Source organism: Mercenaria mercenaria, chromosome 5 (genome assembly GCF_021730395.1).
Source record: "Mercenaria mercenaria strain notata chromosome 5, MADL_Memer_1, whole genome shotgun sequence".
Lineage (NCBI taxonomy): Eukaryota > Metazoa > Mollusca > Bivalvia > Venerida > Veneridae > Mercenaria > Mercenaria mercenaria.
The window spans coordinates 96623481-96650251 of record NC_069365.1 but is presented as its reverse complement, the minus strand read 5'-3'; the positions used below and the strand labels follow the sequence as shown (position 1 = coordinate 96650251).

The 26771-nt window shown below is 36.1% G+C and overlaps 1 protein-coding gene across 6 annotated transcripts in view; it reads right to left on the bottom strand.

Moving 5' to 3' along the window:
• Positions 1–25288, bottom strand: part of LOC123558007 (uncharacterized) — a 44492-nt gene extending 19204 nt beyond the window's left edge. The window contains exons 1-6 of one of the 6 annotated variants that reach the window (XM_053544389.1): positions 25197–25288; positions 16285–16335; positions 10481–10516; positions 5002–5113; positions 4534–4652; positions 725–959 (exon numbers count right to left, since the gene is read on the bottom strand). In XM_053544389.1, the coding sequence (XP_053400364.1) occupies positions 725–959; positions 4534–4652; positions 5002–5113; positions 10481–10516; positions 16285–16335; positions 25197–25232 (589 nt within the window). In that variant the 5' untranslated portion in view covers positions 25233–25288. Of the gene's footprint in view, positions 1–724; positions 960–4533; positions 4653–5001; positions 5114–10480; positions 10517–16284; positions 16336–23945; positions 24312–25196 lie in introns of those variants that run through there. The other 5 variants (XM_053544393.1, XM_053544390.1, XM_053544388.1 and 2 more) reach the window with 5 other exon arrangements.
• Positions 25289–26771: the final 1483 nt, after the last annotated feature.

The following is a 26771-nucleotide window of genomic DNA, read 5'->3' as shown; positions in this document are numbered from 1 at the left end:
ACTTGCACAGTATACAAACCACTCTGTTACATTTTAACACTTTCTTGATTTATATTAATGACTTTATCACAGATTTTATTAACATATCACAACATTCTTTACATGCCGCAAGGCGGCTATAAATATGTCATCCCACATGTGGTCTCAGAGCTTTTACTAGTCCTTTGGGATCATGGAGAACAGTCTTTTTCAGTATAATATGATTCCGAATAAGCCGGTGCTAGAGAGCGTGAGGGTTGTTGAATATTCATTACCTCTCATTAACAGACGCAATCATACCGAGTCAGCTATTATGTTGCTTGGTTGCGTTCTGTGCTTTCAAAGGATCTTTTCAGATTTGATTATTAATAATTATCACAACAACAGTCGTAAAGAGCCGTGTGACGGCTGTAAAAACGTCACCCCATACTTGGACTCAGTGCTATAGTTTCTGGTCCTTTCGAATCATGGAGAACATTCGTGTTTACTTTATTAGAATTCCGCTTAACCCAGTGCTAGTGGACGTGGGAGAACTGTACATTTTATTTCCTCCTATGAACATACTCTTTAAAACCGAGTCTGCTATTTTGTTGCTTGTTTGAGTTTTATGCTTCCAAAACAAGAGGGTAGATTTTTTCGGAAGCACAGAGCACCCTAACATAGTCACGTTACATTAAAACAAAATAATCTCTAGAATCTACAGTTTATGTCAAAAACATCTCAAGTATTTAATATGAAAACAAACCTAGAAATGATAAGGACGGTAGGATGTCTTCGACAAGCAGTGTGTTGACTATCAGTGGTTTGAAGATGTTGACCATTTCACTGTATTCCAAACACTGGCTCCTTTGCTCATCCATTGAAATATCCAGTTCATTCTTTATCGCTGATTTCCTTTTACACGAAACTCTAAATTTTTTCTTATCACATTTTGAACGTTCAGGCAGTTCCGGTAATCTACGTCCGGGCGTACGTGTATTCTGAGAGAATCAAAACAATATTCAGATGTATTAAACGCACGATAAATCGAAGTAATGTAGAGATTAAGACAGCATATTCAATTGCAATGACAGCTGACAAGTAATAAAAAGTTAAAAGTTATACTGCTCAAGCATCAAAATGTGAAGGTTTTCACGTCCAGCAAAAGATGAGAGCTAAATTTTAAATCAAACATAAACATTGCTAAGGGTAAATGGCGTGTACTTATGAATAGAACAAATGTATGAAATATGAAGAAACAAGTATCTTTAAACTTGCATCGACCTCTTTTATTCCATCGGGACTGGTATAGCATCGATATGCATGATATATCCCTTGCTGTATCTGGCTACCATTTAGAAATGCTTATGTAAAACGACATAAAACTTAAATACCACTGTAGCTGCGATCTTTTCGTTAAAGTATGTGTCTCGGTTTAAAGCGTTTTAAAGAAAAAAGTACGCTAAACATAAAGAAACTAGATCGGGACTATATAATGCTCGCTTTTAGAAAGTCATGACGTCATTTCTGTTAACGGATATAAATTTCCCCCATCTTATTTAATTTGGCACAAAGGGGTATGTGACGGCCGTAAAAAGTCTCCCCGTACATTCAATCAGGGCTGTTATATTTCGATATTCTCAGATCGTTCAGCACGACTTTTTGTCGTGTTTATTAGTAGTGTTTAGTTTCTCAGCTTGAACATCTCGCCCTGGGTGGTTCCAATACTCCCGCTTTCATAGCTTTGGGTATTGTATAATCACCCCTTGGATATGGTGCCTGCTTTTTAATTTTGTCCTTTGGCAGTTCCTGTGATATGCAGGCTCCATAACCTCAGATCCCCTTTCTAAATTCCAGTTTGTTTAGTTCTGCTCTTTGTTTTCTCGTTTAGGGCAAACCCATTATTTTAACTGGGGACCATATGCCGCTTTTCATTGAATAACATGCAAGTGTATCATTGAAGGTTCCAGGTGCACCGCCGTATGAACACATCTGCGTATGTCTTTTAAAATTATTTTTGTACCCCCCGACAAAAAAGTTGTAAGGGGGGGGGGGGGTATACTGGTTTCAGGTTGTCTGTCTGTCTGTCTGTCTGTCCGTCTGTCTGTCCGTAGACGCAATCTTGTGCGCACCATCTCTCCTTATCCCCTTGACAGAATTTAATGAAACTTCACACAAGTGATCAGTACCAACAGTAGTTGTGCATGGGGCATGTTAGATTCTTTTAGAAAAAAAATTTGCAGAGTTATGGGACTTTGTTTTTTTGTTACTATACTATATACATAGACACAATCTTGTGCGCACCATCTCTCCTCATCCCCTTGACACAGTTTAATGAAACTTCACACAAGTGATCAGTACCAACAGTAGTTGTGCATGGGGCATGTTAGGTTCTTTTAGAAAAAAAAATTGCAGAGTTATGGGACTTTGCTTTTTTGTTACTATACTATATACATAGACACAATATTGTGCGCACCATCTCTCCTCATCCCCTTGACACAATTTAATGAAACTTCACACAAGTGATCAGTAACAACAGTAGTTGTGCATGGGGCATGTTAGGTTCTTTCAGAAAAAAAATTTGCAGAGTTATGGGACTTTGTTTTTTTGTTACTATACTATATACATAGACACAATCTTGTGCGCACCATCTCTCCTCATCCCCTTGACACAATTTAATGAAACTTCACACAAGTGATCAGTAACAACAGTAGTTGTGCATGGGTCATGTTAGGTTCTTTCAGCGACAAAAATTGCAGAGTTATGGGACTTTGTTTCTTGTTAACATACTATGTACATACAGTCTGCATATGCAATCTTGTGCGTGCCTGATCTACCAAACCCTTACACACAATTTAATGAAACTTCACACAAGTGATCAGTACCAACCCTAGTTGTGCATGGTGCATGTTACATTCCTTTAGATAAATATTCTGCATAGTTATGGGACTTTGTTTTTTGATACTATACTGTATACATACAGTCTATATACATACAGTCCACATAATTATGCAATCTTGTGTGCGTCAAATTGCAATGTACTGTGTCAGTGCATGCGGGGGGTACATTCATCACCTTTAGTGACAGCTCTAGTTGTACTTGTAGCATGTGTAAATGTTGAGTTCTGCTCAACCTAGGACTAGAGAGTGTGGACGGTAGCATGCATTTCAACTACCGTCCATGAACAGGCTCAATCAAACCGAGCCTGCAACATTTTCGTTTTTGTCGTGTTGAGCGACCTTTTCTATTTTAAAGTCAGAAATGCACAATGAAAAGCACACGTACAGTCGCTAGCGTTGTTAGATTAGGAAGCGCGTAATGAAACAAGAATGATGTGAACAATGTACGACACATGCCACCTGAGAATGCATAATAAGACCCAATCCCAGAAACAATAAATAGGCATTGATGGCTCGAATATATGAGCATGTCTAATCATTTTGATAATGCATACCAATATTTGTTTCGATTGTGTATAAACAGTAAAAGTAAAGTATACAAAGTTGTAATATTTCAAAGTCAAAAAGGGCCTTAACTCCATAGAAATTTAGTGGACATGGAAGTCTCGAAAATATGCAAATATCCATTCCGTATTGACGCTTACAAAGTTTTATTTCTGTTATTATGTTAAAATGACCTTAACAACCAGACCACGGAGATCCTTCATTCTTTGATAGTAAAGTTCATACCCGTTTGACTCACTCTTATCTTTTGAATAAAAAAGATCAACCCGATTGTGTACCATGTCAAACACCGCTAACTATTAAACATATTTTAATCGACTGTGTGGCCCTTGCTACATAACGCAGTACATATTATGACGTTCAATCTTTGAAAGAGTTATTTGACAACGTTTCAGTCGGAAATATTTTATCGTTTTTAAAGCAAATAGGAATATATCAAAAGATGTAACACTTCTTATTTTATTTACATCTGGAATATTATTATGTTTGCAGCTGATATTCTAACACACACGTACATACATTTTTAAATTACTGTTTTTAGATATACTTTACATTTTACATGGATGGTTTTAGATAGGTTTTACATTATTCATAGTGTTCTTTACATTTTTACATGGATGTTTTTACGTATGCTTTACATTTTTACATCAATGTTTATGCTTTACAGCTGGTGTTTGCAATATGACTTCTCCTTGGCGATATATGACCATTTTGTGTCGATTCGCCGTAAAACCCAATTCACCCACTCACTCACTCCGCTGTTGCTGGATGTACTTACCATTTTGAACAGTCTCGGTATTTTGCTTGGTAGCATTTTACACTTCAAATGGAGCTATGTTTATATAGTTTTATTGACTGATAACCAATCTGAGTCAATGTCAACAAAGGGAAAAGGGTTATGCAGATGAAATGTTAATGAACGTGTTGAATCAAATGTTGCCAGCGTCATGTATGACATATCAGTATTTAGAATGATTCAACGGAACTAAATGCAATTATGATACGGCTTTATTGCATTGTTAACTGGAAGTCAGTAAAATTACCGTTTCAGTAAACATTCTTCTAGTAGAGGGTTACATGTTTCAGAGTTATATATTGTATGCATCAGTACCTTGTTCGGAAGAGGTGATTGGTCCATTTCCATTTCGTTGATAAGGTCATAATGGTCATCTTCGGCAATGAGTTTGAGATTAAGCTTTTTGTCCGAGTCCATGTAAGTCTTTTCAACACCTATAAATAAACATGTAGTGAGTAAAAAGCATCACAATGCTCATATTTATGCAACAATCAATAAACAGGCAAACCTATGGTACCAGGCAAACTAATATTAAGTTTTGGTGAGTACTATTCATAATCTCAGATAGGACATTATTAAGTACCGTTATAAACAGTATATTCATCTGAAAATTTACTAAACAATAAACAGCGAAGAAAATATTATAATAATACCAATCGACAATAATTTGGAATAAAATAGGATGCCATCTGTTTTACTTATTCTTTATAAATGTTTCTGTGTGTTTCAAATTTTCAACAAAGTAGCTTTTAACTTTTCCTAGAATTGCAATTTTATATTCACCTGCAGGTTCCTTTATTCTGTCAAACCATTTGTCTTGCAACACTGTTTCCTTTATCTCTGTAGGTAATACTCCAGATGGGTCTTGATATGTTGTCCTTTCTCGCCATGGGCACTAGTGAACAGAACTTTATTTCATTCTTCTCAAAATCAAAACATCTCAAGTCCAGATATAAATCTATCTCGTTTATATTTATCACATTTGATCTAAGGCTGCTTAATTGCGATGATATTTTCTATTGCAAAACCTTAGATATTTTAATCTTGACAAATTAAAATATAACATAATCTACTACTGTAAGTTGAACACTTAAGGGAAATTGACCAGTTACATGCAAAATAACGAAAAGCAAGAGGGTACCGCTTACTGGACATATGTAAATTAATATCAGTTTGTTTAATTACAATGCAGAAAAGAAGAAGGTAGTATGAATAATAAAAACCTGAATGAACAAGAATGATGTTAACATTGCAATACACTTGCCGACTGCAATGCTTCATACAATAATAGATTAATTAACCAATAAAGGCTCACAACAGGGTCCTGACTCACGTAAAAATAATCGTACATAAACATCCTTTTCTTCTTGGGTAAGGGGTGGGATTGCGAGAGGGTTAGTGGGTGATTAGAAGCAGGATGTGTGGTGACAGAATACTAAAGGGCAAGAAACTAAATGAAAAACAATTGGGAGTTGAGGGGAAGGTAATGACGGTAAGTGGGGAGGGGGTGGGCGAATGTTATGTAATTTGTTTTGTGACAAGACACACATGGTAAAACTCTAAACGAATTTGTTGGTGGGTGAGTGGTGGTGGTGTGGGTAAGGGGCTGAGGAGGTTGAAATAAATGGGAGATGGAAAGTGGTGTATTGTAGACCAAACTAGACACAGTTTCGTTACAGCGAAAATAAAATGCTGTGAACTTTGATCTTTAAGTGTGACCTTGACTTCGGAGTCTTTTGACCTGGGATTGTCGTCTGGACGAGGTAATTAAAGGATGCTAGGTTTATGAAATCCATACATAACATATAGAGCGGACACAATTATGAGCTATTTGAGCTTTGACCTCTAATTGTGATCTTGACATTGGACTAATAAATTGACCAAGGTTATATGCACTACACGTTACCTTAATTAAGTAATCAACTAATTCCAGTTTTATGAAAATCTTCCAATTGAGTTAGGCAATATGGAGCACACTCCAGCTATTTTACATTTTACCTTCAGGTGTAACTTTGACTTTAGACCCAGTGTCATTGATTGTGCGCTCCGCACGTCGCGCTAATTTGAATAACAATTGATACTAGTTTTATGAAAATCTTTCCAGCCGTTTTGAAGATATGGAGCGAACACCAGAGTTATGCTATTTGACCTGCAAAATGTGACCTTTATCTTGAACCTATGCATGCTAATGATAATAATAATAATAAATTCTTTATTTCCAGAAGGTAACATGTACAGACATGCAAATAAATCTTAGTTCAAACATAGCGTTCTATAACATTACAAAATGTAAAAACGTTAAATTATACGACAACCACTCAAAACATAATCTAAAATCGCATTCATTCTTAAACATTATACATAAAACGAAGTAAGTTTTCTAGTCAAAGTCTTCATAAAACCTTAGGTGTTACATTCATGTAACAAAAAAAATCTGGAACGTAGATCCCCCGGAAGCAGCGAGAACAAGGCAGTGATTTAAGAAGATATTAAGAGGACACAATGGACTTCCGGACAGACGGACCAACTTATGTACATACATGACTCCAATATAGGTCCTACATATATTGTATCTGGGGATATAATGATCCAATAATGTCCACTTCATTTTTATGATGTATACCAGCTTTCATATCAGTTGGATGGAAACTATAGGTGGGGTTCAGTACACAATGTTCTGACGTAGTTGTAATATTTTGAAGTCAAAACACGGGCAGTAACTTCAGAACTATTAGCGTACATAAATGCCCCGACAATATGCGTCTACCCACTTCATATTGATGATGTATATCAACTTTCATATAAATTTGATGGAATAGTTCAAGAGAAAGTCCATAACTCCAGAATGGACATAGAACTCGCAACGGCATGCATATTTCAGCTTCATGTTCATGATGTACACCAAGTATTATTTCAACTAGATAAGAGCTATAGGATCTTTTAAAGGCACACTATTATGTTGTATTTGGTTTATTCCGAAGTCCAAAAAGGCCATAACTCCAAAAATAGTTTTTGGAAATAAAAGTTCCTGAAATATGTGCATGTTTACTTCATGTTGGTGACGTATACATGTACTAAATTTAATTTGGATTGGATAAAAATTGTCGGCGGAGATGTGTGCACAAGAAGGTTAACGGACGGACTGACGGCAGTTTCCTATCTTCTGACCTGATGCTTTGTTTTTTGATTTTGTTTCTTTGTTTTGGGTCTAACGCCGGTTTTCAACAGTATTTTAGTAATTTAACAGTGAACAGTTAACCTAACCAGTGTTCCTTGATTCTGTACCAGTGCAAACTTGTTCTCCTCAAGTAACTGCCAACTTCTCGACATAAATCAGAGGTGTAGGACGAATGATTTCAGACACCATGAATTTTATCAAATCGTTACCGAGAACATACGCCCCTCATGGCCCCGCGACCCGTAGATATGCGCTTCCCCTACTGAGCTAAGCGGACGTGTTCTGCACTGATGCGTGTAAACTGATTCGTGTAAACTTTCACTTCAGTGTATTTCCACTTTTGGTTATCTACTTTGTCAGTGTTTTCACACTTACGATGACATTGAAAACTTAAACATATATCCAGCAAGTGCATGTTTCAAATCATTTCTTAATATCTTAATTATGAATAGCCACTTTAAAGACGCTCGCTGCAGTTTCGTTATTGTTTTTCCCAATAATAGATTTTGATGAAACGTTCTGTATTACAAGATCATGATATGATGTATTGAAAAATGAAATAAAAATACTAGGTCACCGGCACTGTTTCAATTTTATTTGCCCCTAGATATGATGCTATTTTTAATATTTTTCAAAATTTCCATACTCCTAAAATATATTTCAGTAAAGTACAATAACAGCATAAATTTGATATCCAAGCATTTTTATAACGGAAAATAATATATCTAGTGAAACAGAGAAATCAAAAGAAATTGATTTTGTAAAAAAAGAGAACACATGTATAGCAGACCCTAGTGGTATTTTTTATATTTTTGTCGATCATAAGCTGGTATTTCTGCTATGTTATCGAGTTTCACATAATAGAATTAAATCAAACTTTGCAAATACATTGTGTTATGTCTACCTAATCTAAAACAAAAAGAAAATTGGTAGGTCACGATATTAGATTTGGCTTAAATCATATTACAACGAGGCGGGGTGTGGCGGGCATGTATACAACGCAGATTGGTACGAAATACGTAATCAATTTTTATTTCAAACAAGGGCATATATTCAGCCCTACTCTTGCCAGTATACTGTATTTTGTCCACAGCTTAAGGCAAAGATACATGTAGTTAACAAGAGGGTCAAATGGCCCTAATCTGGAATAAACCCGCTGGCTGAAAGTGTGACTGAAGAAATTGTTTTTTTATGTATTTATATAGGAAGAAATCATTTCGGCTGCTGCCCCCTTTACCTTTAACATATTAGTCTTAAAAGCAATAGGAGTTATCTACTCTGTTGTGCCAATCACCCCACTAAGTTTGAAGAGTGCAGGTTAAAGGCTTCTCGACAAATTCTCGGAAACTCTTTCAGTGTTTTGGGCAAGTGACCTAGAGATATATCAAATTATCAAACGGCAGATTTCTAAATAAGCGTGTTTATGAAGTATCTTGATATCATAGAATGATGTAGGTTTCCACCATTCTCCGAACAAAACCTATAGTTCACGAATACGGATGTACGGCATGGGTACGGTACGGGGATTAGAAACAACCAAACTTGCACGGTGTTGGGGTAAATATCGACCCGTCCGAATAAACTACCGCGAGCGTCTTTAAATAATACAAATATAACAAAAGCTGTCCGTAAGGCAGCCAATGCTTGAGTGTTCGAAATATTGTCCCAGAAGCAGGAAAATGTTACCCTGTGTCAATGCACATGTGAAGTTTCAATTTAATATCTGCATTTGTTCTGCAGATAGTGACTTGCACGCAAAACTTCAACCAGAATTCAGAAGTAATAAAGGGGGCATAATTGGCCAAATATACATGTCAGAGTTATGGGATATGACCAAATGAGTTTGGTTATTGATCTAGAAAAATAAAAAATAAGTTTCAAATATAATATGATATAAATGCCTTTAAGTAAAATCTGTTTGTACTTGCACACAAAACTTTAACCAGGATTTTCTAAGTCCAAAAGGGGGTATAATTTGGCCAAAATGCAGATCAGAGTTATGGGACTTGATGTAATCAGCTAGTTGTATAACCCCAAAGACACATGTAAAGTTTCAATTCAATATCTGCATTAGTTTTGGAGATAGTAACATGCGTGTAAAATTTTAACCAGTCTAAGTCAAAAAAGGGCATAATTTGCCCAAAATACATGTCAGAGTTATAGGACTTCATCCAATGAGATTGGTAATCGGTGTAGAGAAAGGAAAAACAAGTTTCAAGACTATATGCCCTTAAGTATTAACTGTATTTAATTGCATGCAAAACTTTAAGCAGGATGTTTTAAGTCCAAAGGAGGCATAATTTGGCCACAATACAGGTCAGCGTTATGGGATTTGATGCTATCAACTAGTTTTATAACTCCGAAGACACATGCGAAGTTTCAATAAAATATCAGCATTAGTTTTGGAGATAGTAACTTGCATGTTAAACTTTAACCAGGATTTTCTAAGTACAAAAGGGGGCATAATTTGCTCAAAATACATGACAGAGTAATGGAACTTGACCCAGTGAGGTTGGTCATTGACCTAGATAGAGAAAAAATAAGTTTCAAATCTATATGCTTTTAAATGATAGCTGTATGTACTTGCATGCAAAACTTTAACCAAGGTGTAACGCCGACGCCGACGCCAGGGTGAGTAGAATAGCTAGACTATTCTTCGAATAGTCGAGCTAAAATGAGACACAAAGATGGTACTTATTATAGTTCTTAAGATTATCTGATGACAAAAAAACAAGGAGCTGCGTTCAATAAAGCTTGATGTCCCCAGTGGCATCCTTGTAGATACAAAGCAACCAAAGTCCAAATCGAGACCAAGTTCAAGGTCAAGGTCAAACGGAGGTCACGTGATGTCTGAAGATGAGAAATGGTCACAAGTTACATCTGCATTAGTATCAAAAACAAAGACAACTATCAAACAAGTAACTCTTGTTAGGGGTATTGACGCTAGACAAAACGGTCCCATTTGGTTAACCTCGTACGGGCGGACGAACAAACGGACGGACGGACAGGACAATCACTATATGCCCCCGCATTTGTAGATGCCGGGGCATAAAATTCTGCCAATCAGCACTTCACGATACTTACATCTTCATCAAATGACAAACCCTGATAAATGAGACTCTGAAATAATCAATTTTTTATCGATAAAATACGTATCAAACAAAAGTAAGAAATGCATATAGTGCTATACATTTATTCAAGTTACAAAAGTAAATCAGATGAATTGTACATTTCTGTGTATTTGTGCAGATGAGCATTGACAATAAGTAATATGGAACTCATATATGCAATTTAAATTGATCTTCATTTTAATAAAGGCAATGGCCTCAGTGTAAAAATGTTATCGACTAATATAAATATCATATAAATATAACAATTCTACTGAAGATCTTGTTTTCTTCCAGTGTGATACTTTAATATAATGTCACAGACAACATAGTCAAGAGTTACGCTCAGTAGTGACAAATTTACTTTTTACTACATGTTTACTTATACAAATAAGACCGATACTTCATGTCAAATTTCGAATTTATGCATCCGCCATATGTATTATTACATAAAATTACCATGGACAGTTATGCACAGTGGCAGCGAATGTTCGTTAAATATCCATAAAAATAACACGACACAAAGACACGATTTACAGGTAAAAGATGTCAACAAGGTGAGATCGTATGCACTGTTATAATTTTTCGGGACACAGATAACCGTTTGATAATTTCTCACCAGAAGCTTGCTTTGTCAGTCCGAAAAAAATTATGAAAAACGTAAACAGTTGAGGGATAACCGAAATGCTTGGATAAATCAAACTGCAGAAATATATCTAAGCATAGATGTAACGTAATAGAAATGTTCTAGTAAATGCTTTGTGTAAACTAAAACGAACCACTTAAAATCGCGAAAACGGGACAGAGCATTTGGAATGTTCTCAAGACGGCCATGTTCCAGACCATGAAATCCGCTATACGAAAGAAACAAGCGGAAAAGAAAACAAACATACCTTCGATGACGGCTGAAATAAAACTGATAATCCAGAAGAAATGCAGATCCAGAAAAACTGACAATCCTAATATCAAGGATCAGTTCACGAAAATTCTACGCAAAGTCGGAACAGATTTTATTCTTTTTGTATCACAGCTATCTAAACCACTGTTAGACACTGAAGCTGATACTACTTCTAAAAAGTTATAGAGACACATAAATGCAAGAATACAAGACGCCATAAACGTAGGCATCCTAAATGCAAGTGGGAAAATAGGTAATACATCAGGAGAAAAAGCTGCTAGGCTGATTGATAATTTCACAACGGTATTTATCCGAGAAACAATTCCACAGGACAAAACGTTTAATGGAAAACATTCACATTAAACAACAAAGGAGTAGAGAATTGTATTCATCGTCTCAACGAAAACAAAGCAAGTGTTCTGGATAAAATTCTCCGTCCTGATACTCCCATACTTATGGCGATCTACCAGCAATCTATGTACCAGCAGACTGGAAAATGCAAATGTCGTCCCAATCTTCAAGAAGGTGTACCGATTCAAACCAGGACAATATCGCCCTGTCTCGCAGCGGTAGCGCTTCAAACATGATGGAACACATTGTAGGTTCACAGATAATGGACTGTCTTGTTTTTTCGTTTTTGTGTTTTTTTTGTGTGTTAAAAGCCACGCCGGCACAATGATAGGTCACTTTGTGACTTTCTAGTGTTTGATGATGGAGGAAGACCAAGGTGCCCCTCCGGGCATTATTCTATCAGGTAGAACCACCGACCTTTCGTAGGCCAGCTGGATGGTTTCTTCACAGTCACGAAGAATTCAGCAGGAACCCACACAGATGAAAACAATTTGTTTATAGCTATATATATTTACAAACCCTAAACCAACATGGTCTATAGAAGTAGTAGAGGACCTGACTCTAGACCACTTTTCTCCTTCTTCTGTCGATATAAAGCCGCCACCTTGCATTGGGTGTAGTCAGTTTTCGAGATGGGACTCAATGACGTATGATCGACCTTCATTTTAGATATGTTTTTTTCATTTGCGTCATTGTTTCCATATTGATTGACATTTGATTTTTTAAATTCAGAGTGGTACCTTTTATTTTACAGTGAGTTTGTTTCCCAGCCTCATCAGGACTTTGTAATTGATAATCATAACATTTTGGTCCGCTTGCCACAAAGGTCTTGATATGATTTCTTTGTATTTCTGTATTTCTTCTGTAAAATCACCTAAATAATCGCCTATCAGGGCATTCAATCTTCTATTTTTGATGTAAATACAACAAAATCGGTATCCGCGTACAACGCGCGGGGTCTTAGCTTTTCTAAGTAATTTGAGTCTAGCTTGAGCTGTAGTATAGGCAGCAACGTTGGTTTTCCCAGTGGGTTCTACAAATTCATCCTTATACTTTCAGCGTACTTCTACCATGTCATTGGAGACAAAATTTACAGCTGTTACTTCTTCTCTATCACTCGTTAGTTTTTCAAAGTATAGGGATGGTTCATCAATGAACTCCACTTGAGCTTTGTTTAATTTCTGACCAAATTTTTCTCAGAATAAATTAAGCATGAGTTTAGCCAAAGCACGCATTCCTGGAGTTTTCTTTATATTGCTGTAATCAAGTTGGACCCCCTCTTTTTCATAATACTGTTCAATATACATTTGTTTTTGTCTTCTGTCTTACACCATTTTGGCCAACCACTTTTGTCCTGTTTGATTTTAAGAAATGTGTTTACATATTTAGTGAAGAAAACCCCTTCTTTAGCAACAGGTTTATATTGAGAGATGTTTTCGAAATGCCATACTTCATAAATGCAATCCAACGCGTATCCCTTATCAAGGGCTTTTTTTAACTTCGTCTGTTACCAAAGTGCCTATAAAAGCTCTTTCTTCGTTCGTGCAAACGTATAGTTTGTTGATACGATTCGGCACATAGTTTGCACAAAGAGAATAGCAACTTCTCGTTCATTTTACAAGGCAGGACAGGAATAAATAAGTCTCGCGGTGGGATAACTTTACATTTGATTAATCCTTCATATTAAACATTTTCTATAATCATACCCAATGGAATTTTCCCTGTCTTATTAATAGTGTTTGACCCCCGAAAAAGCCTCTCTGGGTTGTAAGTGAGTTACCATATCAAACTGTTCTATAAAAGTCTTTATTACATTGTTTTCTTTTTAATTCTTTTTCAAACTCAGACTCCCAGATAGATACGTAGGTGTAACCAAGCTCTTCTATATATTTTTGTTTTGTCAAAGCGTTTTGATATAGCTACCCCATGGTTAGTTTATTGACAGGGTTTACCGTTGAACTTGAATCGAGTTTCGGATTACCATGCCAGAAGTCGCCATGGATCTCCTGTTTCATAATAACCATCTACCATTTCACCCCCATTTCTAGTATGTTGTATCTGAATGCCCAGAACATGAGACTGGTATTTCATCCATTGTAAAGCTTTCATAGATTGAACCTATTCGGGATTGTAACCATTTATAGGAATGATACCACACACAAGCTGTTCCTAAAAGACATTCTTATATCTTGGTTCAATATCCAGAATATGAACTATGAAAACAGCATTTCCATAAACTGTCATATTATATGGAACAATTCAAATATAGGGGTCGTGTACTCAGTAAGTACTATCAGCATGTGAAGATTGAAGGTCCTGGGTGCAGTGGTTCGCGAGTAAAGTGCCTTCATGTAAAAAGTTAAAGTTGTGACGAACAAACGAATGGATGGACAGTTGAAAACTACTATGCCTCCCTTCGGGGGCATAAAAATATGAAAGAAGAAAAAATCACTCCACTAAGAAAATGGGAAAGACTTATCGATAAAGAAAGTAAACAAAAATGGAAAAAAAAATATTTTTAACTCCTTTTGTGTCAGTTGATACTATAGTGAGAAATTTCCAATACAAAGTCCTAATGAGATTAATTCCAACAAATAATACCTTTATAAATGTCAACTTACATCATCAAGACTATATGATTTTTGCAATATGCATGATGAAACATTAGAACACCTTTTCTGGGAATGCTTAGTTGCACAAAATATGTGGAATAAACTTAGCGATTACTTAAAAACAAAAAAGCATCGATATAAAATGCAATTTACGGAAAATTTGTTTTGGTAATACAAGAACAAGGTTTAACAAATGCCGCTATAAATTTTATAATTATTCTGTTTTATTTTCTGCAAATAAACAATTGTAAAATAGTTCCAAAAATAGAAAGCTTTATTAAGATCATAGAAAACAGAATTTTACTGGAAAAAGAAATAGCCTTTAGAAAGGAAAAACTAGACCTCTCCAAACAAAAATGGCAAAGATTCCTTTGACATCTTCATTACTTTTTTTCTCTCAATTTTTCAATCTTGTAAACATGTACAACAGTATACCGTATTTTCCGGACAATAGGCCGCAGCCTGTACGTTTAAAAGTGAAAATTGCAAGGGTGCGGCCTATGCGTCGAAGCGGCCTATACGTCAATTTATTTTTTTCTAAATGGGCGTTTCATGCGGCCAATCCAACGGTTTTAATTTTTCACTTGCAGTTTGAAAGCCGATCGAATCATGTAAAATGTAAAGAATGGACAATTAATATTGCCGAGTGGGCCTTTGAAAACAGCTCAAGAAACTTACATTCGGACTTAACAGTTCACTGCATTTGACGGATTAACAAGTGTGATTACCTGTAAATACAACCGATTTTAATGTCTATTAAAATATCGAGGACAGTCTTTATACGACATGGCCATGTTCGCCGCGTAGTGGTGCATAGGCCGCGGCCAATATGCTGGAGCGGCCTATACGTTAAATTTTATTTCTGCTATAGATAAAATATACGGCTGCGGCCAATACGGTGCAGCGGCCTATTGTCCGGAAAATACGGTAAAAGATGATACAATCATACTTCCCCCACCTTTTGTTTTTGTTATCCTTTTAACGTAGTCCTTGTCATGTTATTGCATTTCTCAGCTCTTCTATTAAGTGGGATAGCAACAAAAATATCATTACTTTTCTTTACATTTTATATTATTAAATAATTATATGATATTTAAGAATAAAAACAAATATCAAACAGGGAATGTCTCCTCAAAACGAAACCCACACCGCGCAGACGTGCACACACACATACAAAGCCAACACACGAGGACAAAACGAACAAACAAAGTGGGGCACCGCCTTGAAACGGTTAATGGAATATAAGACTATGTTAACCACACTATTGTCAAGTTTATATATATATATATATATATATATATATATATATATATATATATATATATATGAACTGTATATTTGAATATAAACATAAACGGGGTTACGAATGGACGAATATCTTACTCGTATGGATATTTAGTGTATATATTGTAACGTATTTTGAAATGTTATTTACACAAAAATAAAAGATGAACAGAGCGGTATTGTTTGCTATCTTTTCATTATTTCAAATATCTAAATTGTCGATCAATCATACGTCATTGAGTCCCATCCCGAAAATTGACTACACCAATCCAAGATGGCGACTTTATATAGACAAAGAAGGGAAAAGTTGTCTAGAGTCAGGTCCTCCACTACTTATTGAAAACAGAAGAGCATGCAGACAAGTTACGCTCGCTCGGTTCACAAATCCATCCCCTCACAAATTTACAAACACCATACCGACCTATTGCTCGTTGAGCAATTATATCATATGTTACTCAATTTAAACAGTTTAATTCAATTCCTGTCATTATTCCGTCGTACCGCAGTTGTATTGGAAACGACCATTTATTTCTTATGCCATCTATAGTATGGAATTGCAAAGCAATAATGCATTGTTACAGACATTTATATCTAGTTATGTATACAACACATGTATTGATATTTTCATAGTTTTACCTCTCTTCTGAAGACTAGTTCAGCTGGAAAGTTTGAGTTCGCTTTGTCGTGCTGGAAACAAAAACAGTACAAATAAACTTAATAATATAATTATACGGTGGCATAAAAAATGGACTCAAACGATAAATGCTAAAATCTCAAATGTGGTTAAGACAAAATTTCACTCGTTAACCATTCTGTTCTTAGAAAAAAATCACATGTCTTTACTACGGTAGTAGGTCGTGATAAAAATGAACCAATACAAAGTGTACTGGTTTATTTTGGCTACTTTCATCCTAACGTTCTGTCGCACTCGCCACAGGAGAACGATGTATCTTTCTGTTTTCTTTGTTTGGCCCTAGCCAAAACTCTGCTGTTGTTTTGGTTGTTTCATTGTGCAGTTCTGTAGCTCGTGCCTGAACAACGGAACAAAAAACGCAACGCGCCGGAAAAAAAGGACAAAATTTATGTACACGCCGAAAGCGCAACCTACAACTATCCTCTTTTCGTTCTGTTTGTGTGACGTGCAGGCAGCAAAAACAACAAATTAACAATAAAATATTGTTCTTTCGCCCCGCCAAAACTATATTTGCTTATTTATTGTTGTGTCATTATTTAACCTTTGCCTTCGACAGAACGACAGGAGGATAGTTTATACCGAGGGTCAAAGAACGACAAAATTTAACAACACCATTATAATTGTCATAGTAGCTCATTCAAAGATTTAATCGTGCACACATCTGATCATTTTAGAAAAATATAATATGCTTTTTTCTTGTCTTCCTAAAAAGTCTAGCATGATTCTAAAATGGATAACGAAACTTTTTTAAAGAGGGCTCTTTGATTAACACCTGCTATTGAAACGTTAATACACATAAATCTGTGCTTTATTAACCATTATGAGAAAAATTATTTTGACCATGATATTCTGCTACTTTGCTCCAAGCATCAGGTCAAAGCCAGTATCTTAATGGATTTTTTTTCATTATGTGACACCAATTTTCGCGGATGGTTTCTCCTCATATTTATGCGTTTCTTCTTTAGAAAATATTACGCAATTAAGAATGATTTAAAAGATCTACGTCTTAAAATAAAATTTTGCGTCCTATCTCCATCTTAAGGGAAAGGCAATCCATTAATAATTCCAGCAACCCAGAACTAGTTCCAACATCACCTGAGAAAAAGTAAAGCTAAGCATTCCTACAGCAACACTTTCCTCTCTGATGTGCCTTGTTTGTCAAAAAAACAAAAAAAAACAAACAGAAGTAAACATAAATCTGCCAATATGACAACGCTTTTGCCAATTTGAAAACAGATGGCTGACATATTTATAAAAACAGGCATTGTTATTATTGAAGGGGCAAGAGTTTGTGCTTCCCATGTAAATGATGACTGTCTTAAAGAATACTGCTACAGCAGAGTTACCTCAAGTCACGATTTACAAATAACAATAGTAGTAAAATAACACAACTGCTGACTGAGCTGCGTACAGTTGCAATGAAAAAGTCTAATATTTGAATTTGACGAGGCTATTACAGATGAAGAATACAAAAGGTTGAATGGTATAACAAAGTTACAATTCAGCACTGTTGAATGCCTCTCATCACTTCGCTCTTAAGCAACAAAGAGCATCTATACTGCCATTGAAATGTTGATTGTAAAACTCCAAACTAGTTTGTCCATAGGTGTCATTCCTACATTGTTTGGTATGAAGAAGTAAAGCTGTAGTAAAGCCATTCTGCTACGGTAAGTCTAATGTCCAGCTTTGTCCCTAATCATTTTGGTTTTGCACATGTAGATAAAAATAAGGTTATCCGAGATCATACCACAGAGTTTGCTAGAGTATTATTTGCAGATTCAAGAAGAGATTTTGCAATTGCTGTAGCGGATGGTACCTATGTATATATTAAGAAAAGTGGTGATTATTCATTTCAAAGGCGCTCCTTTTCTGTACACAAAGGCCTGTATATTGATTTAAACAATGATGCTTGTGGCAACAGATGGCTACATACTCACTGTTCTTGAACCTTAATTGACAGATGGGAACAAGTTGTGGATTGAGCACAATACAGGATTAAATCCTATCAGTGGCTTGTATTGTACATGTAGATCGGGGGCTAAGGTGGTTGGCTGCTGTGCATATTTTGCTTCCGTGATGTGGTATTTAGGGTTTGAACGTCACCAGCAAAACAAAAGCCACTCAAAAATACATGGCAAATTCATGAAAGCTTTGACAGATGCTGCAACTGAGGTATGGGACATCGAAAGTAACTCCTCAAGTGATAGTAATGCAGAATAACACATAGACGATGATATATCAGAAAGGTCAAACAGAAAACATAACATAAGGAGTTCATATACATCAGGCTCTTATATTTGGTTGAAAAGTCTATCTTTTACCCATGGCTTTCACCAGTACAGTAACGCTTGGAGGGTATAAAAGCTGTTTGGCAATATCAAATTGAAAGCACCTGAGCAATAAAATATGCTTTTTAGAGTTATGTACAGTACAATTCATTGAGCATAGGTTAATTTTACATATAAATGAAATGACATTTTGAAATAAGAAAAGTTGGCATTTTTTGCATTTTTCTCATGTCTTTTTCTGCAGTCAAGGGCAATTAAGTCACTTCACAGGCAAAGCACAGAAAAATCCATATAATTCTGCAATGTCTAGTTATTAACAAGTATTCTCAATAAATGGGGTTTGTCTCATTTCTTGTATTAAGAAATGTTGTGGTTTTCCGCAAAGACGGTAGATTCAAAATGTATAAAATTCTACAAAGTGCATATGAAGTGGCATATTTTTGTAAAGGTATGCTGCAGAATCAAATCCCTTACATCATGTCAGTATGTGTTTATAGTGTACATATTATATCCCCTACTTTTAGTTCAGCTGATATAAAAACGATGAAATCCACCTCCTTGTCCTGTAAGGCAGGACAGGTATGGAATTACCCTACCCACACTTAAGACATAATTTTCTCAAAACTAAAGCTCCGATTGGCTTACTATTTCCGAGAAGTAAGGCCCATTTATAAGTCTAATTGTTTGCAAAAATATATCAAAATATGTTTGTACCAGGAAAACAGTCTTATTTCGATCTTCTCAGATCGTTCAGCACGACTTTTACGTCGTGTTATTGGTACTGTTTAGTTTCTCAACATGATCATTTCGGCCTGGGTGGTTCCAATATTCCCGCTTTCATAGTCTTGGGTATTGTATAATCACCCCTTGGATATGGTGCCTGCTTTTTAATTTTGTCTTTTGACAGTTCCTGTGATACGCAGGCTCCATAACCTCAGATCCCCTTTCTAAATTCCAGTTTGTTTAGTTCTGCCCATTGTTTTCTCGTTTGGGGCAAACCCATTATTTTATCTGGGGACCAAACGCCGATTTTCATGGAATTACACGCTTCAACACGTGCATCATTGAAGGTTCCATGTTCATCGCCGTTTGAATAAATCTGCGGATGTCTCTAAATTGCTTTTTGTACTTTTAGCATGTGTAAATGTTGAGTTCTGCTCAACCCGGGCGTGGACGGTAGCATGCATTTCCACAACCGTCCATGAACGGGCTGCAACATTTTCGTTTTTGCCGTGTTGAGCGACCTATGAATTTTCCACTTTTCTCAATTTTATTGAGACCGCCCCTTTAAAAACGCTATAATATTGTGCGATACCTATACTCTCAGTCTGTTTCGACTGTTTACATACATGAAGTAATAACTTGCGATTCAGGTTTTCCTGTAATCCGATATATCTGGGTAGTGATTAAGGGCATATCTAAATCAACTACGGGAAATAATAGTAAGTTTCCTCTGTCTTTCGTTTCTTAATCGAACATTGAAAGACATTCAATAAACTGGGCGGTGTCTCCAAAATGGTCACATATAAATATATAAGGGGCATACCATTTGAACTTTTTTGGGGGGATGGGGGTTGGGGGGGGGGGGGGGGTGAGAGAGAGAGAGAGCTAAATGCAGGTCTCTGATTGGATGTTTAGATAAGAAGCAATTCGACCCAAATTACAGTTTCTTAGTAATATACTTCTCTAGACAAAAATGATAAATAAAATTGCGTTTAATGTTCATATACGTAAAGCATATCGGGACATGGTAGGTGTGTGTGTGTGGGGGGGGGTCAATTTCCAATCCCACTGGGTCAGGTCGCATAACTCGGACATGTATTTTTGGCCACATTATGCCCCTGCCCCCTTTTAGACTGGTTAAAGGTTTGCATGCAAGTTACTATCTCCAAACCTATTGCAGATATTGATCGTTTGTGTCTTCGAGGTTAGAAAACTAGGTGATAGTATCAAGTCCCATAAGTTTGACATGCATTTTGGCCAAATTATGCCCCCTTTTGGTCTATGAAAATCCTGGTTAAAATTGTGCATGCAAGTTCCTATCTCCAAAACTAATGCAAATACTGGATTAAAAACCTACAGATATTTTATCATTTATGGTAATATTCCTGACAACAATACGAATAGCCGAGCATAGGTTGCCTTACGAACAGCTCTTGTCTTATGTAAATGCAAACAAACTTGTCTGATAAAATGTACCCATATATCTGAAAAATATTGCTTTTGTGTAAAACAAAGTTGATAACTGTCTAGACCTTATACAAGGTACAAACAATATGGTGGGTAGAGAAAGGAAGAAGAAGCAAAAGAGCTTGTTTACATGTAACTAGAAGACAGTGGGTCTCTTTCTTGCCTTTCCTGGACTTCTGCTTAATACAATACTACTGATACCAGATTTGCAAGCGAACAGAAAATTTCTTTTAATATAAAGTTTTTTTAGGAACAAAGGTGCGTTTGGTGCACCCTTGACTCGTGTATACACAGTATTATATATGTGTGTATGTATACCAGGATGTAGGAGGGTGGGAATCGCATCCTGCAATATTTTGGTACTTTAAATCCTGCAAAAGTGCTAATAATTAGGATTTTAGGATAGAGATGTTTCTTTGTATTGTAGAGTCTTTCACTCTAACTACTGATGCCAGTCTATATATGTATACTCAAAAGATCCTCAATGCCTCCATACAGTTTTTGGTGGATTGAGCTATCTACCGGCCAAGTCGCAGCTCGCTCCTGGTCATGCCTTTTACATCTCGGAAGTATATGTTCCGTAGTCTGATCTTCCTCACCACATGGACAAGTTGGTGATGGTGCCAGTCTTATTTGTTGTACATGTGGGCAATGAACTTCCTGTGCCCTGAGGGAAGATGATCATGACCAGTATCACTTGTTCAGACCGATCAATGAGATGAAAAGCATCTTCCTCTATCCTTGGTTCCATGGTCTCGTTAGTGCCTTGATGATGGCGACTTTCTCCTTGTAGCTCACAGGTGTTGTTGGTTGTTCTGACTGAGCTCCTAGCTTAGCCAGTTGGTCTCTCTCTTCATTGGCTAGCTGCGGAGCTTTATTGTTGATCAGAGATTCCACGACAGACAGTGCATCTGTGAGAAAGACAACTGAGGAGCTTTCTTCTGCCGAGTCTTCAATCATTGAGACGGCGTTCATAAGTGCTTTAGTCTCCGCCTTGTAATTGATGCAGTGTTTTACTGTGGCTGCATGTAGTGTTTCTCTCTTGCCAGATGGGTATTAAATGAAACCTCCTGCTCCTCCATCTTTGACGGCGCATGTGGCTGATCCGTCTATATAGACATGGGTCCATGATTCCGAAGGATAGTCTTCATTGATCACAGCCAGTGTGAATACCCTCATTCTCTTGCTTTCCGCGGTCAAGATGAGGAACAGCAAGTCTCACAGTCACTGAGGACAGATCATTTGCTAGAGGGTTTATAATGTCTTCACTACCTATGTTCAGCTCAGGTTTGAACTCTCAATTGAGTTTCTTTGCCTCCTAAGCGAAGCTGCTACGTTTGAACCTATTTTTTATGTAGCCATCCAACTGGGCTTTCATGGGATGGTCTTGAAAAGACCTGAACTTCTCTGCTTGATGCAGGACCTTTACATGTCTCCTGTCTTGTAACGGCTGTGTACCTGTTAGCTTCTCCATGAAGGAGATTGCTTTAGACTTTGTAGCACCTGTCATGATTACTCTAAATGGGGTCTCACTGTTCCCTGATCTATTGTCTTGAGTATGTGCTCACTTGCTCCCCACGTTGTTCCAGCATGTTTACACATCATGGCAAGCTTCCTACGGTTCTTTCCTTCTGCTTGACTAATGAGGGGTCTCAAGGTTAGCCGATTGTCAAAGGTCACTCCAAGGTATTTCGCCTCGTCTTCTTCAGTCAGCGAAGTAATTCCCATCTTGATTTTACCCGCCCTCTGCTTTGACGACAGGGAGAATAGTGTGGTGGAAGATTTCTCAGTATTGATCGAGACACACCAATCTTCAGCCCAAGCTGAAAACTTGTTGATGGCTTCTTGCATCCTGTGTGTGGCTGTTGTGGCATATTCTTCCTTACACCATAACACCAGGTCGTCAGCGTAGAGTGCAGCCTTAACTCCTCTCGGTAGTTCAGACACCAAATAATTGATAAAAAGCAGAAACAGGGTCCATAACTTTGGAAATATTGGGTGATCCCAGACAAAAAAATAGGAGGTACGCAAGTTTATATCATGATAAAGACTCGCGCAAAATTTTATCTATACTTTTTGAGCTAGGCGCGTCACAAGGTGAAAATGTGCATTTTTGACTATTTTAGGGGCCATAACTCTAGAAATAGGGGAGGGAAGATAAAGGCTCATGCAAGGTTTCATCAAATTATATGAAAAACGTCTTGAGCTAGGCGCGTCACAAGGTGAAAATGTGTATTTTTGGCTATTTCAGGGGCCATAACTCTTGAAATAGATAGCGGAACCAGACGGAAGATAGGTGGTACGCAAGCTCATATCATGATAAAGACTCATGCAAGGTTTTATCAATTTATATGAAATACTTTTTGCACTAGGCGCGTCACAAGGTGAAAATGTACATTTTTTACTATTTCAGAGGCCATAACTCTGATGCATACTATTTCAGAGGCCATAGGAGCCGGCGGAGCCAGACGAAAGATGAGGTGCGCAAGGTCATACCATGATTAAAACTCATGCAAGATTTCATAAATTTATATCAAATACTTTTAACTAGGCGCATCACAAGGTGAACATTTGCATTTTGACTATTTCAGGGACCATTATACTGGAAATAGGGGGCAGAGCCAATGAAAAATAGGAGGTGCGCTAGTTCATATCATGACTTATGTAAGGTTTCATCAATATATAAAATATTTTTTGAGCTAGGCGCGTCACAAACTTTTTTCGGATAGACGCACGCATGCACGCACGAACAAGACCAAATTTATATGCTCCCACTACCCATAGCGGGGGCACAAAATCAAATCTTTACTTCAATAATCGAGCTACAATCTGACTCCAGCTAACTTTATAACATGCGAATTGTTCTCTCGCTAAAGCGCGAGTAAAATTGAATTTTACAAATTAAAATTAAAACTACCTATATATTTTATGTCTCTCTGCTTCAGTGGTTGTTTTACCTGCGAGGTTTAACCAGCCGTAGATTTATTATAAATAAACTATTTTACATATTTTTGAAAGTCAGTCTGAAAACACCAACATAGTTTAATGTTGTTAAATATTTTCATAGGAAAGTAACCACATTGAAAATACAAAGTGAACAGAACAATAAAAAGCTGTGAAAATACCTTTTTTGAAGACGTTTTTGAAGTACATCCTCCCATGATTATTGTTTTCTAAAGTTATTGAAGTTGAAATTGATGGGACTTTCCGTAATGTATTTATAGATATTAATTCACGTGGTAGTTTTACTTAAGCGTTATTCAGGTATTAGGATAGACTTTCCTATGTTGTTGAAAACGACAAATATCGTAGTCTGACTACGAAGTGTACAATTTAAAAATATCATACATATAGTAAAGCTACTGATTAAATTTTATGCTCTTAAAATCTTTTAAATGATTATAATCTATTTGCATATTTTGCTGTCTAAAATTTTTTACACATATTTATTCGTTATAATAAGACAATTGATAACGACAATTCTAACATGTCCCGATTTATTTCACCATTAAACAAAGCAAAGCAGACTTAAACTGTGTTTTATCATACAACATACGCACTGTTTTGCGTCACAGTTATTACATCATAGCGTCAAACATGGTTTCACGTTGGAAAAGAAAATCGCATTAAACAGGTAAAATTTGGTGAATATCTTCATGGATGTAGATAAAAATCATTGATAGCGTGTAATAATTGAATTAATATATCTCAACTTGAATAAATTAATTGTCGTTTAGGTGCATGTTCTTACAGCCCTGGGGCCGTATTCATAAAACATCTTAAGGATAAGTATAAGAAATTTATTATTTACTAAAGTAAGACATTTATTTTACTTAAGCATATTTGGTATTCATAAAACAACTTAGTAATTCTTGGCTTTTATTGTGTACGGAAACATAGAAAAAACTACATAACATTAATTTCAGACAGATACAACATGCATAATTATGTTTAAAGTGCTTTTATCTGAAAAACAACACTTTAATCGTACTCACGACAAAATTTTGTTTTCTGACTTAAGTCATTTCTTAGGTATCTTAAGTTTAAGCTGTTTAGAATAGGACTTAAGTTTTTTACTTAGACTTAAGCTGAAATCACCACAAACTTAAGTAAAATCTTCAACTTAAGTCAAAAATTATACTTAAGATACTTTATGAATACGGCCCTTGGTGATATAATTCCTTCGCATCTAACTCCATTTTATTCAACGACAAATCACTGAAAGAAATATATTATTTCTTAAAACAAAACAGTGAAAAATAAGTTTAGAAATCATTCGAAGTTTTGTTTTAAGCTTGTATTATTTGAAAGTTAGGAAAAGTACACGCATGTAAAATATAAAGTAAACAAAGCTATAAAACATCTGTAAATAATACCTTTTTTGATGACTTTTTAGAAGTGCAACCTCCCATGATTATTGTTTCCTTTGAATAAGAAAATGAAATTATTAGAATTTACGGGTTTACCGTAGTGTATGTACAGATCTTAATTAACCGTGACCATAAAATTCCCAACAGTAACCAGAGCTAAAAATATATATTTAAATAAACAGGAAGTCAACCTTTTCGTAACTTATCAGAATTAAACATTTCATAACCAAATAACTCTGAGGTAAGACATGTAGACTATGTTCAACAGGAACTTTGCTGTGTATGTTCGAGGCTGTCAGTTAATTTACGTTTTATTTTAGTATCAAAACTATTTAAATTTGTTTTCAGTGTTACAAGGATGCAGTGATTTCATTGAAGATATAATTCTTTAAGGTGACCCGCTCGCTTAGCTCAGTAGGTAGAGCGTCGGTCTACGGATCGCGGGGTCGCGAGTTCGATCCATGGGCTGGGCGTATGTTCTCCGTGACTATTTGATAAAGGCAAACGTGTCTGAAATATCATTAGTCCTCCACCTCTGATTCTTGTGTGGAAGTTGGCAGTTACTTGCGGAGAACAGGTTTGTACTGGTACAGAATCCAGGAAACAAACAAATTCTTTAAGGTAGCCCTGCACGTTTGATTTACATGGATACGTGGCGTAAGGTTGTTTATCTGGAATATATAGTCTAAGAGTAAATCCATGAAGCCGATTAAGTGTGTACATTTATAAAAGTGGCAACAATATTTTCTTTCTAAAGAGATAAAAAAGAAACGATAACAAAAATGCTGACACGCGAAATAGTTCCACAGATAGCCTTCAATCCGGTCTAAACCTGTGGATCTCTTAAACCATGAGCAAAAAGTTCAAAAATAGGGATAAGACCATATTATAGAAAATATGTTCATTCACAACCGTGAAAAGTGACATTAAAATCTGTATTGTAGACAAAGTATTCGCCAACGTGTCATAAAAAATGTCAAATTTCCATTATGAAAATGTTCATGTCTTTAATATTTTTCTGTCTAGCAAATAATCAAAAACACGACCCTATCGCTTTTTATTATTTGATGTTATATTTTGAAGGTTTGAAAAATTAGTGTTCTTTCAAATTTTATATTGCAGAAATGATAACCCGAACGTGCTACACAACGAAGGAAAGCTTTGACCACAGTAATATTCTATTGCCAATATCTACATGTACACGAGTGAGAAAGTTTGCCATACATATCTTCCGCAATTCAAACAAATTCAATCTTAAAAATACTGATATTTACTTGTAAAAGAGTGTGTAAGTATCTCTCAACTATCATGCAATTGGACATCCTCGTGTTAGCACGGAAACCTAGTTATCTACAGGCAATATTAATTGAAAAGTTACACGAGAATACCGTAATCAAGTTTGCATTTATCTTAGCTTTTGTTTCAATCAGAGATACATAACTAAATTATCAATTAACATCATTATTAATATCTTGCTAAAAAGATAAATAATTAAGAAACAGTGTAGGAGTGGGAACATGGGGTCTCACTTTAATACATCTTGAACTTCATTCATCATACTTAAGAGTGAAAAGTTTACAT